General features: G+C 56.5%; 1 protein-coding gene across 1 annotated transcript in view; it reads left to right on the top strand.

Annotated features, from left to right (window-relative positions):
- LOC122922792 (carcinoembryonic antigen-related cell adhesion molecule 5-like) overlaps window positions 1-5,872 on the top strand; it is a 34,430-nt gene extending 28,558 nt beyond the window's left edge. Inside the window, exons 3-4 of the mRNA XM_044273522.1 lie at window positions 3,762-3,890; window positions 5,152-5,872. Coding sequence (XP_044129457.1) covers window positions 3,762-3,890; window positions 5,152-5,165 — 143 coding nt within the window. The 3' untranslated portion in view covers window positions 5,166-5,872. The remainder of the gene's footprint in view (window positions 1-3,761; window positions 3,891-5,151) is intronic.
- The last annotated feature ends 9,418 nt before the right edge of the window (window positions 5,873-15,290 follow it).

Genomic DNA, 15,290 nt, shown 5'->3' with positions numbered 1-15,290 from the left:
CTGGTCTGTGAGACCTGATGAATTCACCCCTGTCCTGTATGAGGAGAGGACCCACCACCTGTCCATGAGACCTGAGGAATTCACCCCGTCCTGTAAGAGAGGGCCCTCCACTTCTCCATGAATCCAACACCTGTCCATGAGACCTGAGGAATTCACCCCGTCCTGTAAGAGAGGGCCCTCCACTTCTCCATGAATCCAACACCTGTCCATGAGACCTGAGTTATTCACCCCTGTCCTGTATGAGGAGTGGATCCACCACTGGTCTGTGAGACCTGATGAATTCACCCCTGTCCTGTATGAGGAGAGGACCCACCACTGGTCCATGAGACCTGAGTTATTCACCCCTGTCCTGTATGAGGAGTGGATCCACCACTGGTCTGTGAGACCTGATGAATTCACCCCTGTCCTGTATGAGGAGAGGACCCACCACTGGTCCATGAGACCTGAGTTATTCACCCCTGTCCTGTATGAGGAGTGGATCCACCACTGGTCTGTGAGACCTGATGAATTCACCCCTGTCCTGTATGAGGAGAGGACCCACCACTGGTCCACGAGACCTGATGAATTCACCCCTGTCCTGTATGAGGAGAGGACCCACCACTGGTCTGTGAGACCTGATGAATTCACCCTCTGTCCTGTATGAGGAGAGGACCCACCACTGGTCTGTGAGACCTGATGAATTCACCCTCTGTCCTGTATGAGGAGAGGACCCACCACTGGTCTGTGAGACCTGATGAATTTACCCTCTGTCCTGTATGAGGAGAGGACCCACCACTGGTCTGTGAGACCTGATGAATTTACCCTCTGTCCTGTATGAGGAGAGGACCCACCACTGGTCTGTGAGACCTGATGAATTCACCCTCTGTCCTGTATGGTGAGAGGACCCACCACTGGTCTGTGAGACCTGATGAATTCACCCCTGTCCTGTATGAGGAGAGGACCCACCACTGGTCCGTGAGACCTGATGAATTCACCTTCACCCTCTGTCCTGTATGGGGAGAGGACCCACCACTGGTCTGTGAGACCTGATGAATTCACCCTCTGTCCTGTATGAGGAGAGGACCCACCACTGGTCTGTGAGACCTGATGAATTCACCCCTGTCCTGTATGAGGAGGGGGACCCACCACTGGTCTGTGAGACCTGATGAATTCACCCCTGTCTGTATGAGGAGAGGACCCACCACTGGTCTGTGAGACCTGATGAATTCACCCCTGTCCTGTATGAGGAGAGGACCCACCACTGGTCCGTGAGACCTGATGAATTCACCTTCACCCTCTGTCCTGTATGGGGAGAGGACCCACCACTGGTCTGTGAGACCTGATGAATTCACCCTCTGTCCTGTATGAGGAGAGGACCCACCACTGGTCTGTGAGACCTGATGAATTTACCCTCTGTCCTGTATGAGGAGAGGACCCACCACTGGTCCGTGAGACCTGATGAATTCACCCCTGTCCTGTATGAGGAGAGGACCCACCACTGGTCTGTGAGACCTGATGAATTCACCCTCTGTCCTGTATGAGGAGAGGACCCACCACTGGTCCGTGAGACCTGATGAATTCACCCCTGTCCTGTATGAGGAGGGGGACCCACCACTGGTCTGTGAGACCTGATGAATTCACCTTCACCCTCTGTCCTGTATGAGGAGAGGACCCACCACTGGTCTGTGAGACCTGATGAATTCACCCTCTGTCCTGTATGAGGAGAGGACCCACCACTGGTCTGTGAGACCTGATGAATTTACCCTCTGTCCTGTATGAGGAGAGGACCCACCACTGGTCCGTGAGACCTGATGAATTCACCCCTGTCCTGTATGAGGAGAGGATCCACCACTGGTCTGTGAGACCTGATGAATTCACCCTCTGTCCTGTATGAGGAGAGGACCCACCACTGGTCCACGAGACCTGATGAATTCACCCCTGTCCTGTATGAGGAGAGGACCCACCACTGGTCTGTGAGACCTGATGAATTCATCCTCTGTCCCTGTATGAGGAGAGGACCCACCACTGGTCTGTGAGACCTGATGAATTCACCCTCTGTCCTGTATGAGGAGAGGACCCACCACTGGTCTGTGAGACCTGATGAATTCACCCTCTGTCCTGTATGAGGAGAGGACCCACCACTGGTCTGTGAGACCTGATGAATTCACCCCTGTCCTGTATGAGGAGAGGACCCACCACTGGTCCGTGAGACCTGATGAATTCACCCTCTGTCCTGTATGGGGAGAGGACCCACCACTGGTCTGTGAGACCTGATGAATTCACCCCTGTCCTGTATGAGGAGAGGACCTACCACTGGTCTGTGAGACCTGATGAATTTACCCTCTGTCCTGTATGAGGAGAGGACCCACCACTGGTCTGTGAGACCTGATGAATTCACCCCTGTCCTGTATGAGGAGAGGACCCACCACTGGTCTGTGAGACCTGATGAATTCACCCCTGTCCTGTATGGGGAGAGGACCCACCACTGGTCTGTGAGACCTGATGAATTCACCCTCTGTCCTGTATGAGGAGTGGACCCACCACTGGTCTGTGAGACCTGATGAATTCACCCTCTGTCCTGTATGGGGAGAGGACCCACCACTGGTCCACGAGACCTGATGAATTCACCCTCTGTCCTGTATGAGGAGAGGACCCACCACTGGTCTGTGAGACCTGATGAATTCACCTTCACCCTCTGTCCTGTATGAGGAGAGGACCCACCACTGGTCTGTGAGACCTGATGAATTCACCCCTGTCCTGTATGGGGAGAGGACCCACCACTGGTCTGTGAGACCTGATGAATTCACCCTCTGTCCTGTATAAGGAGAGGACCCACCACTGGTCTGTGAGACCTGATGAATTCAACCGTGTCCTGTATGAGGAGAGGACCCACCACTGGTCTGTGAGACCTGATGAATTCGCCCTCTGTCCTTTATGGGGAGAGGACCCACCACTGGTCTGTGAGACCTGATGAATTCACCCTCTGTCCTGTATGGGGAGAGGACCCACCACTGGTCTGTGAGACCTGATGAATTCACCCTCTGTCCTGTATGGGGAGAGGACCCACCACTGGTCTGTGAGACCTGATGAATTCACCCGTGTCCTGTATGAGGAGAGGACCCACCACTGGTCTGTGAGACCTGATGAATTCACCCTCTGTCCTGTATGGGGAGAGGACCCACCACTGGTCTGTGAGACCTGATGAATTCACCCTCTGTCCTGTATGGGGAGAGGACCCACCACTGGTCTGTGAGACCTGATGAATTCACCCTCTGTCCTGTATGAGGAGAGGACCCACCACTGGTCTGTGAGACCTGATGAATTCACCCCTGTCCTGTATAAGGAGAGGACCCACCACTGGTCTGTGAGACCTGATGAATTCACCCCCTGTCCACCCCACTTCTCAGGATCTAGGGGATCTGCTCTGTAAGTGCAGATGAGGCTTTTGTGGACCCCATTCATGTAAATCTAGACACGGCTTTACCCAGTCATCATTGTGATGCCCGTGTCGGCCGTGGAGAGTCGATCTCCCACTCGCTCATTGGCCACCTAACGTGTTTCACGTCTTCAGGGGGTACACTGTATAATTACTGGTGGCTTCATGCATTTGATGCAGGGTGACTCGTCGGCTGCCGAATGTGTAGGGGGGTGAAGTCAAACACTGTCCCCGGTGGTGTTTTTTTTTTAGTCGTCATGGTGACCGTGTTTTTTTTTTTGTTTGTTTGTTTTTTTATCCTGTACCTTATCCAGCTGGTATTTATGTCTCCTCTTACATTCCACAGGCGCAGATTCCACAGGAGGATTGGGCGGCGGTGCGATCGCAGGAATTGCCATTGGCGTGATAGCAGTTGTTTCGGGATTGGCCGGGATAATAGTCTATGTGTTCATGAAGAAAAAAAACAACTCATCAGGTAAGTAGAAGGACTGTAAGTGTTCAGGACAGCAGGAGCCAGGCCAATGTATTATTCCACTGGTAAATGCAGATCCCGATGTGGTTTGGGTTCACGGTGGACAAGCGGCAGGTTATAGAACAAGGGAAGCAGATTGGGGTCACCCACCTCCTGGAAGAGAGCAGAGCCCACTGCTGGTGAAGCACTTGGACCTTCACCAACAAATGTCAGAAGGTTTGTAAAATGGTCCTACAGTGATTGACAGCTGAGTGTGACCACCCATTCTTCAGTCACATCTTCTCGGCTCCGTTCTCTGTGTGATCCGGCCAGTGTTAGAGGGGTTGTCCCTGCAGGACACCCTTGTGTCCGCTCTCCTGACTATCTGACTTGTCTTCCCCTTGAGTCTTTCCATAGAAGTCTGCCTGGTTTTGTTCTTCTGTTACTCCTCCTGGAAATGTATAAGTACATTGACAGTTGACCATCCCCCGTGTTGATGGGCACGTCTCCCTACAGTCAGATACTCTGATTGGACAGTGTTGACATGGAGTTTCTTTGGACGCTGTAATGCAGAGTTCTAAGGAAGGAGGCCCCAGTGCGAGGTCCTTTTTAATAGGCCATATGGATATGGTGGAGCAGGGCCCCCCCCCCCACTACTAGTGAACATTGACTCCTGCTCCCTCATCCATATGTGGCCAGTGTTCACATCTGCTGAAATTCTGCATGAGATAAGACCAAACATTAGCTGAGTCGCCCCCTGATTTCTGGTGGCAGCTGCAGGGCCCGGGATGATTAGAGCCATATTCTTGTGTTATCGTGAACATCCTTAATCCTGCGCTACAAGTTCTCATCAGTAACTGTTCCTACAACTTTGCATAAATTAATAGTACGAGGGACCCCAAGAAACTTTGTAATATATCTTATGTATGTCTACGTCTTATTTTATCAGCTGCCACCAGGCTTCCCTCCCTTGCTATTTGTATTTCTTTTTGAAATATGCTTTGAATCTGTCCAGGATGGGATCAGCTGAAGGACAATATTACACATGTCAATAGAACTCTATGGAGAGGGGAGGGGGTGGAGTGAGCGGCAGCAGAGACGCACTGTCAGAGACTGCTGCCGCTATATAGGAAGTTTATATCTCAGCCCTAGTGGGGGTCTGACGTCCAGCACGGCCCCGCTGCCTGTCCATACGGCACTATGGGAACAGCAGGGGTGCGCTAAGGTTTCTGCTTGGACTATTGTGTTTTGACTTTTATTCCATTGGCTTTTTTTTTATCCGCAGACCTTGTCAAGTGACGCAGAGCGGCCCCCCATGATATTCCATGATTGGCTTGAGGTCAGAGGTGGAAATCCAGAGGAGTAACCTCACAGAAGCTTATTGGATCTGCCCGCTAAATCCTGGTCCCGCTGCTTCACCTCGGACAGGCAGATTTACTAACGCCGAGGGCTTCGTGGGACGGAGTCTCGTCTGCACAGCTTGAACTATAATTGCATGTATTGTCTGCAGAATCTAATGTTAAAGGGGCCATCCGGCCAAAAGTATTACCTACCCACGGAGAAGTATGGGATAGCCCTAGGGTCTGGCCAATGGGGCAGTAGAGGCCATGTCGCTCCACCGTGCCAGTCACCCCTCCTGTGGATAGCCCCTTTAAACGTCAGATTCTGGGCAGCTGCCTCCAGGCTTTCAGGTGTCCTCTCTTCTGTCTTTCTCTCTCCTTCTGGAACTGCATGGCGTTCAGGGCCCGGTGCACGGTATAGAGATGGCTGACGCCACCCGAGCTTCCTGTACGGTGAATGGGTTAGAGGTCACTGGTAATCCACATCCAGAATACGGAGCTATAGTCGGACCTCTAGTGATGACAGGTACCATGGGCTCCTGCAGTGATTACCCCAAATGATCGGAGAAGGGTTGAACCTGATAGACCCCCCTCCCAGCTCTGAATACTTTAAAAATGGCTTCTTATAAATTGAACCTAAAAAAATAAATTTTACTTTCATAAAAATGTGGGTTTTTGACCAGAAAAGTCCAGTACCAGAAATGATAAAGGGGTGGCCCAGGCGAGTGCGGCAGACACAGAGCACCCCATTTTATGTATTCTAGAAGTGTTTCCCGGCCGGTACTGATCCATGTCATACAGGTCACACAACATGGCAGAGGTCTCTGTGCGCCTCCAGTGCCAGAGGAAGACGTGCCGAGGGGTTTACATATAGAATCCACATCATAGCCTGTGATGGAGAATACGCTGAAGTATGCCGGCACACCCGGTGCTGTACTGCAGACCAGCAGAGGTTCTGGCCGCTCCCGCCTGTGTGCCGGCACACCCGGTGCTGTACTGCAGACCAGCAGAGGTTCTGGCCGCTCCCGTCTGTGTGCCGGCACACCAGGTGCTGTACTGCAGACCAGCAGAGGTTGTCCTGGCCGCTCCTGCCTGTGTGCCGGCACACCCGGTGCTGTACTGCAGACCAGCAGAGGTTCTCCTGGCCGCTCCCGCCTGTGTGCCGGCACACCCGGTGCTGTACTGCAGACCAGCAGAGGTTCTCCTGGCCGCTCCCGCCAGTATGCCGGCACACCCGGTGCTGTACTGCAGACCAGCAGAGGTTCTCCTGGCCGCTCCCGCCTGTGTGCCGGCACACCCGGTGCTGTACTGCAGACCAGCAGAGGTTCTCCTGGCCGCTCCCGCCTGTGTGCCGGCACACCCGGTGCTGTACTGCAGACCAGCAGAGGTTCTCCTGGCCGCTCCCGCCTGTGTGCCGGCACACCCGGTGCTGTACTGCAGACCAGCAGAGGTTCTCCTGGCCGCTCCCGCCTGGGTGCCGGCACACCCGGTGCTGAACTGCAGACCAGCAGAGGTTCTCCTGGCCGCTCCCGCCTGTGTGCCGGCACACCCGGTGCTGTACTGCAGACCAGCAGAGGTTCTCCTGGCCGCTCCCGCCTGTGTGCCGGCACACCCGGTGCTGTACTGCAGACCAGCAGAGGTTTCTCCTGGCCGCTCCCGCCTGTGTGCCGGCACACCCGGTGCTGTACTGCAGACCAGCAGAGGTTCTCCTGGCCGCTCCCACCTGTGTGCCGGCACACCCGGTGCTGTACTGCAGACCAGCAGAGGTTCTCCTGGCCGCTCCCGCCTGTGTGCCGGCACACCCGGTGCTGTACTGCAGACCAGCAGAGGTTCTCCTGGCCGCTCCCGCCTGTGTGCCGGCACACCCGGTGCTGTACTGCAGACCAGCAGAGGTTCTCCTGGCCGCTCCCACCTGTGTGCCGGCACACCCGGTGCTGTACTGCAGACCAGCAGAGGTTCTCCTGGCCGCTCCCGCCTGTGTGACGGCACACCCGGTGCTGTACTGCAGACCAGCAGAGGTTCTCCTGGCCGCTCCCGCCTGTGTGCCGGCACACCCGGTGCTGTACTGCAGACCAGCAGAGGTTCTCCTGGCCGCTCCCGCCTGTGTGCCGGCACACCGGTGCTGTACTGCAGACCAGCAGAGGTTCTCCTGGCCGCTCCCGCCTGTGTGCCGGCACACCCGGTGCTGTACTGCAGACCAGCAGAGGTTCTCCTGGCCGCTCCCGCCTGTGTGCCGGCACACCCGGTGCTGTACTGCAGACCAGCAGAGGTTCTCCTGGCCGCTCCCGCCTGTGTGCCGGCACACCGGTGCTGTACTGCAGACCAGCAGAGGTTCTCCTGGCCGCTCCCGCCTGTGCCGGCACACCCGGTGCTGTACTGCAGACCAGCAGAGGTTCTCCTGGCCGCTCCCGCCTGTGTGCCGGCACACCCGGTGCTGTACTGCAGACCAGCAGAGGTTCTCCTGGCCGCTCCCGCCTGTGTGCCGGCACACCCGGTGCTGTACTGCAGACCAGCGAGGTTCTCCTGGCCGCTCCCGCCTGTGTGCCAGGCACACCGGTGCTGTACTGCAGACCAGCAGAGGTTCTCCTGGCGCTCCGCCTGTGTGCCGGCCCAACCCGGTGCTGTACTGCAGACCAGCAGAGGTTCTCCTGGCCGCTCCGCCTGTGTGCCGGCACACACGGTGCTGTACTGCAGACCAGCAGAGGTTATCCTGGCCGCTCCCGCCTGTGTGCCGGCACACCCGGTGCGTACTGCAGACCAGCAGAGGTTCTCTGGCTCGCTCCGCCTGTGTGCCGGCACACCCGGTGCTGTACTGCAGACCAGCAGGGTCTAATGGCCGCTCCCGCCTGTGTGCCGGCACACCCGGTGGCTGTACTGCAGACCAGCAGAGGTTCTCCTGGCCGCTCCCGCCTGTGTGCCGGCACACCCGGTGCTGTACTGCAGACCAGCAGAGGTTCTCATGGCTGCTCCGCCTTGTGCAACACCCGGTGCTGTACTGCAGACCAGCAGAAGGTTCTCCTGGCCGCTCCCGCCTGTGTGCCGGCACACCGATGCGTACTGCAGACAGCAGAGTGTTCTCCTGGCCGCTTCCCGTCTTGTGTGCCGGCGCCACCCGGTGCTGTACTGCAGACCAGCAGAGGTTATCCTGGCCGCTCCCGCCTGTGTTGCCGGCGCACCCGGTGCTGTACTGCAGACCAGCCCAGAGGTTATCCTGGCAGCGCCTCCCGCCTGTTGTGCCGGCACAACCGGTGCTGGTACGTGCAGACCAAGCAGAGGTTCTCCTGGCTGCTCCGCCGCCTGTGTGCCGGCACACCGGTGCTGTTACTGCAGAACAGCAGAGCGTTCTCCTGGACGCTCCCGCCTGTGTGCCCGGCGCACCGGTGCTGCTTAACTGCAGACCGAGCAGAGGTTCTCCTGGCCGCTCCCCGCCCTGTGTGCCGGCACACCCGGTGCTGTACTGCAGCCAAGCAGAGGTTCTCCCTGGGCCGCTCCCGCCAGTGTGCCGGCCCCCGGCTGTACTGCAGACCAGCAGAAGGTTCTCCTGGCCGCTCCCGCCTGTGTGCCAGCGCACCCGATGCTGTACTGCAGACCAGCAGAGGTTCTCCTGGCCGCTCCCGTCTGTGTGCCGGCGCACCCGGTGCTGTACTGCAGACCAGCAGAGGTTCTCCTGGCCGCTCCCGCCTGTGTGCCGGCGCACCCGGTGCTGTACTGCAGACCAGCAGAGGTTCTCCTGGCCGCTCCCGCCTGTGTGCCGGCACACCCGGTGCTGTACTGCAGACCAGCAGAGGTTCTCCTGGCCGCTCCCGCCAGTATGCCGGCACACCCGGTGCTGTACTGCAGACCAGCAGAGGTTGTCCTGGCCGCTCCCGCCAGTATGCCGGCGCACCCGGTGCTGTACTGCAGACCAGCAGAGGTTCTCCTCCGCCCGTCCAACCTCCCTGGCAGTGTCCCCGTCCGATGCGGGGAGCAGGCACTTTACATCCCATTATAAACCTGTTCTTTCTTCTTTGTGGTGATGGTTCCTGTCTCTGTCCTGTGTTCACTGTGCACCTTAGTAAATCTGCCAATTTTGTCCATATAAAAAGACTAAAACCGCGTTGTCCCGTTCTGTGTCCGTCAGGACGATCCCGACCTCTGCGCGTCACGTGAAAGCTTTTTCATGGTTTGCTTTTATCTTATAAAATCAGCTTTACCTGTAGGAAAACTGTGGGATTCAGATAGCGGCAGAACGCCGCGTCACCTGTGGGAGTCAGATAGCGGCAGAACGCCGCGTCACCTGTGGGATTCAGATAGCGGCAGAACGCCGTGTTACCTGTGGGATTCAGATAGCGGCAGAACGCCGTGTTACCTGTGGGATTCAGATAGCGGCAGAACGCCGCGTCACCTGTGGGATTCAGATAGCGGCAGAACGCCGCGTCACCTGTGGGATTCAGATAGCGGCAGAACGCCACGTCACCTGTGGGATTCAGATAGCGGCAGAACGCCGTGTTACCTGTGGGATTCAGATAGCGGCAGAACGCCGTGTCACCTGTGGGATTCAGATAGCGGCAGAACGCCGTGTTACCTGTGGGATTCAGATAGCGGCAGAACGCCGTGTACCTGTGGGATTCAGATAGCGGCAGAACGCCGTGTTACCTGTGGGATTCAGATAGCGGCAGAACGCCGTGTTACCTGTGGGATTCAGATAGCGGCAGAACGCCGTGTCACCTGTGGGATTCAGATAGCGGCAGAACGCCGTGTTACCTGTGGGATTCAGATAGCGGCAGAACGCCGTGTCACCTGTGGGATTCAGATAGCGGCAGAACGCCACGTCACCTGTGGGATTCAGATAGCGGCAGAACGCCACGGTCACCTGTGGGATTCAGATAGCGGCAGAACGCCCGGTCACCTGTGGGATTCAGATAGCGGCAGAACGCCGTGTCACCTGTGGGATTCAGATAGCGGCAGAACGCCGCGTCACCTGTGGGATTCAGATAGCGGCAGAACGCCGCGTCACCTGTGGGATTCAGATAGCGGCAGAACGCCGCGTCACCTGTGGGATTCAGATAGCGGCAGAACGCCGCGTCACCTGTGGGATTCAGATAGCGGCAGAACGCCGCGTCACCTGTGGGATTCAGATAGCGGCAGAACGCCGCGTCACCTGTGGGATTCAGATAGCGGCAGAACGCCGCGTCACCTGTGGGATTCAGATAGCGGCAGAACGCCGCGTCACCTGTGGGATTCAGATAGCGGCAGAACGCCGCGTCACCTGTGGGATTCAGATAGCGGCAGAACGCCGCGTCACCTGTGGGATTCAGATAGCGGCAGAACGCCGCGTCACCTGTGGGATTCAGATAGCGGCAGAACGCCGCGTCACCTGTGGGATTCAGATAGCGGCAGAACGCCGCGTCACCTGTGGGATTCAGATAGCGGCAGAACGCCGCGTCACCTGTGGGATTCAGATAGCGGCAGAACGCCGCGTCACCTGTGGGATTCAGATAGCGGCAGAACGCCGCGTCACCTGTGGGATTCAGATAGCGGCAGAACGCCGCGTCACCTGTGGGATTCAGATAGCGGCAGAACGCCGCGTCACCTGTGGGATTCAGATAGCGGCAGAACGCCGCGTCACCTGTGGGATTCAGATAGCGGCAGAACGCCGCGTCACCTGTGGGATTCAGATAGCGGCAGAACGCCGCGTCACCTGTGGGATTCAGATAGCGGCAGAACGCCGCGTCACCTGTGGGATTCAGATAGCGGCAGAACGCCGCGTCACCTGTGGGATTCAGATAGCGGCAGAAAAACGGGAAGCCGCGTCACCTGTGGGATTCAGATAGCGGCAGAACGCCGCGTCACCTGTGGGATTCAGATAGCGGCAGAACGCCGCGTCACCTGTGGGATTCAGATAGCGGCAGAACGCCGCGTCACCTGTGGGATTCAGATAGCGGCAGAACGCCGCGTCACCTGTGGGATTCAGATAGCGGCAGAACGCCGCGTCACCTGTGGGATTCAGATAGCGGCAGAACGCCGCGTCACCTGTGGGATTCAGATAGCGGCAGAACGCCGCGTCACCTGTGGGATTCAGATAGCGGCAGAACGCCGCGTCACCTGTGGGATTCAGATAGCGGCAGAACGCCGCGTCACCTGTGGGATTCAGATAGCGGCAGAACGCCGCGTCACCTGTGGGATTCAGATAGCGGCAGAACGCCGCGTCACCTGTGGGATTCAGATAGCGGCAGAACGCGCGTCACCTGTGGGATTCAGATAGCGGCAGAACGCCGCGTACCTGTGGGATTCAGATAGCGGCAGAACGCCGCGTCACCTGTGGGATTCAGATAGCGGCAGAACGCCGCGTCACCTGTGGGATTCAGATAGCGGCAGAACGCCGCGTCACCTGTGGGATTCAGATAGCGGCAGAACGCCGCGTCACCTGTGGGATTCAGATAGCGGCAGAACGCCGCGTCACCTGTGGGATTCAGATAGCGGCAGAACGCCGCGTCACCTGTGGGATTCAGATAGCGGCAGAACGCCGCGTCACCTGTGGGATTCAGATAGCGGCAGAACGCCGTGTCACCTGTGGGATTCAGATAGCGGCAGAACGCCGTGTCACCTGTGGGATTCAGATAGCGGCAGAACGCCGTGTTACCTGTGGGATTCAGATAGCGGCAGAACGCCGCGTCACCTGTGGGATTCAGATAGCGGCAGAACGCCGCGTCACCTGTGGGATTCAGATAGCGGCAGAACGCCGCGTCACCTGTGGGATTCAGATAGCGGCAGAACGCCGCGTCACCTGAGGGATTCAGATAGCGGCAGAACGCCGCGTCACCTGTGGGATTCAGATAGCGGCAGAACGCCGCGTCACCTGTGGGATTCAGATAGCGGCAGAACGCCGCGTCACCTGTGGGATTCAGATAGCGGCAGAACGCCGCGTCACCTGTGGGATTCAGGTAGCGGCAGAACGCCGCGTCACCTGTGGGATTCAGATAGCGGCAGAACGCCGCGTCACCTGTGGGATTCAGATAGCGGCAGAACGCCGCGTCACCTGTGGGATTCAGGTAGCGGCGCCTCCTCCTCCTGCAGCAGCTGCTGGACAAGAATAAATCGTGTTATTTCATGCCTCGTGTCAGTCGGCGGTAACTGCATAATGTGACTGAAGGTTAATAAAACCGCTGATGTGTCATGTGACATCCGGGTACGGAGACCTCACGAGCACTGGGCCCAATCATCCTGATAATCTGTAGGGGCCCCGCACTCAGACCCCAGCGGTCAGCACTTCTGACATGTCATGTGACATCTGAGTGCGGAGGCCCTGCGATCACTGCGCTGTGTTGGGCCGGTCCCTCCGATGATCTGCAGGGGGCAGGGATCTGTTCTCATGATCTGGCAGGAGCCCGGATACCAGATGAGATACAGCAGGGCATGGAGGCATACAGAATGAGATACAGCCCGGATACCAGATGAGATACAGCAGGGCAGGGAGGCATACAGAATGAGATACAGCCCGGATACCAGATGAGATACAGCAGGGCAGGGAGGCATACAGAATGAGATACAGCCCAGATACCAGATGAGATACAGCAGGGCATGGAGGCATACAGAATGAGATACAGCCCGGATACCAGATGAGATACAGCAGGGCAGGAGGCATACAGAATGAGATACAGCCCAGATACAGATGAGATACAGCAGGGCATGGAGGCATACAGAATGAGATACAGCCCGGATACCAGATGAGATACAGCAGGGCAGGGAGGCATACAGAATGAGATACAGCCCGGATACCAGATGAGATACAGCAGGGCAGGGAGGCATACAGAATGAGATACAGCCCGGATACCAGATGAGATACAGCAGGGCAGGGAGGCATACAGAATGAGATACAGCCCGGATACCAGATGAGATACAGCAGGGCAGGGAGGCATACAGAATGAGATACAGCCCGGATACCAGATGAGATACAGCAGGGCAGGGAGGCATACAGAATGAGATACAGCCCAGATACCAGATGAGATACAGCAGGGCAGGGAGGCATACAGAATGAGATACAGCCCGGATACCAGATGAGATATAGCAGGGCAGGGAGGCATACAGAATGAGATACAGCCCGGATACCAGATGAGATACAGCAGGGCAGGGAGGCATACAGAATGAGATACAGCCCGGATACCAGATGAGATACAGCAGGGCAGGGAGCATACAGAATGAGATACAGCCCGGATACCAGATGAGATACAGCAGGGCAGGGAGGCATACAGAATGAGATACAGCCCGGATACCAGATGAGATTACAGCAGGGCAGGGAGGCATACAGAATGAGATACAGCCCGGATACCAGATGAGATACAGCAGGGCAGGGAGGCATACAGAATGAGATACAGCCCGGATACCAGATGAGATACAGCAGGGCAGGGAGGCATACAGAATGAGATACAGCCCGGATACCAGATGAGATACAGCAGGGCAGGAGGCATACAGAATGAGATACAGCCCGGATACCAGATGAGATACAGCAGGGCAGGGAGGCATACAGAATGAGATACAGCCCGGATACCAGATGAGATACAGCAGGGCAGGGAGGCATACAGAATGAGATACAGCCCGGATACCAGATGAGATACAGCAGGGCAGGGAGGCATACAGAATGAGATACAGCCCGGATACCAGATGAGATACAGCAGGGCAGGGAGGCATACAGAATGAGATACAGCCCAGGATACCAGATGAGATACAGCAGGGCATGGAGGCATCAGAATGAGATACAGCCCGGATACCAGATGAGATACAGCAGGGCAGGGAGGCATACAGAATGAGATACAGCCCGGATACCAGATGAGATACAGCAGGGCAGGGAGGCATACAGAATGAGATACAGCCCGGATACCAGATGAGATACAGCAGGGCAGGGAGGCATACAGAATGAGATACAGCCCGGATACCAGATGAGATACAGCAGGGCAGGGAGGCATACAGAATGAGATACAGCCCGGATACCAGATGAGATACAGCAGGGCAGGGAGGCATACAGAATGAGATACAGCCCGGATACCAGATGAGATACAGCAGGGCATGGAGGCATACAGAATGAGATACAGCCCGATACCATATGAGATTACAGCAGGGCAGGGAGGCATACAGAATGAGATACAGCCCGGATACCAGATGAGATACAGCAGGGCAGGGAGGGCATACAGAATGAGATACAGCCGGATACCAGATGAGATACAGCAGGGCAGGGAGGCATACAGAATGAGATACAGCCCAGATACCAGATGAGATACAGCAGGGCAGGGAGGCATACAGAATGAGATACAGCCAGGATACCAGATGAGATACAGCAGGGCAGGGAGGCATACAGAATGAGATACAGCCCAGATACCAGATGAGATACAGCAGGGCAGGGAGGCATACAGAATGAGATACAGCCCGGATACCAGATGAGATACAGCAGGGCAGGGAGGCATACAGAATGAGATACAGCCCAGTATACCAGATGAGATACAGCAGGGCAGGGAGGCATACAGAATGAGATACAGCCCGGATACCAGATGAGATACAGCAGGGCAGGGAGGCATACAGAATGAGATACAGCCCAGATACCAGATGAGATACAGCAGGGCAGGGAGGCATACAGAATGAGATACAGCCCGGATACCAGATGAGATACAGCAGGGCAGGGAGGCATACAGAATGAGATACAGCCCGGATACCAGATGAGATACAGCAGGGCAGGGAGGCATACAGAATGAGATACAGCCCGGATACCAGATGAGATACAGCAGGGCAGGGAGGCATACAGAATGAGATACAGCCCGGATACCAGATGAGATACAGCAGGGCAGGGAGGCATACAGAATGAGATACACCCCTGATACCAGATGAGATACAGCAGGGCAGGGAGGCATACAGAATGAGATACTAGCCCGGATACCAGATGAGATACAGCAGGACATGGATGCATACAGAATGAGATACAGCCTCCAGCCGGATACCAGATGAGATACAGCAGGTCATGGAGGCATACAGAATGAGATACAGCCCGGATACAGATGAGATACAGCAGGGCAGGGAGGCATACAGAATGAGATGACAGCCCGGATACCAGATGAGA

The sequence above is a fragment of the Bufo gargarizans genome, unplaced genomic scaffold (genome assembly GCF_014858855.1).
Source record: "Bufo gargarizans isolate SCDJY-AF-19 unplaced genomic scaffold, ASM1485885v1 fragScaff_scaffold_716_pilon, whole genome shotgun sequence".
Taxonomy (NCBI): Eukaryota; Metazoa; Chordata; class Amphibia; order Anura; family Bufonidae; genus Bufo; species Bufo gargarizans.
The sequence above is the reverse complement of the archived record's forward strand: the minus strand, read 5'-3'. Positions and strand labels throughout refer to the sequence as shown.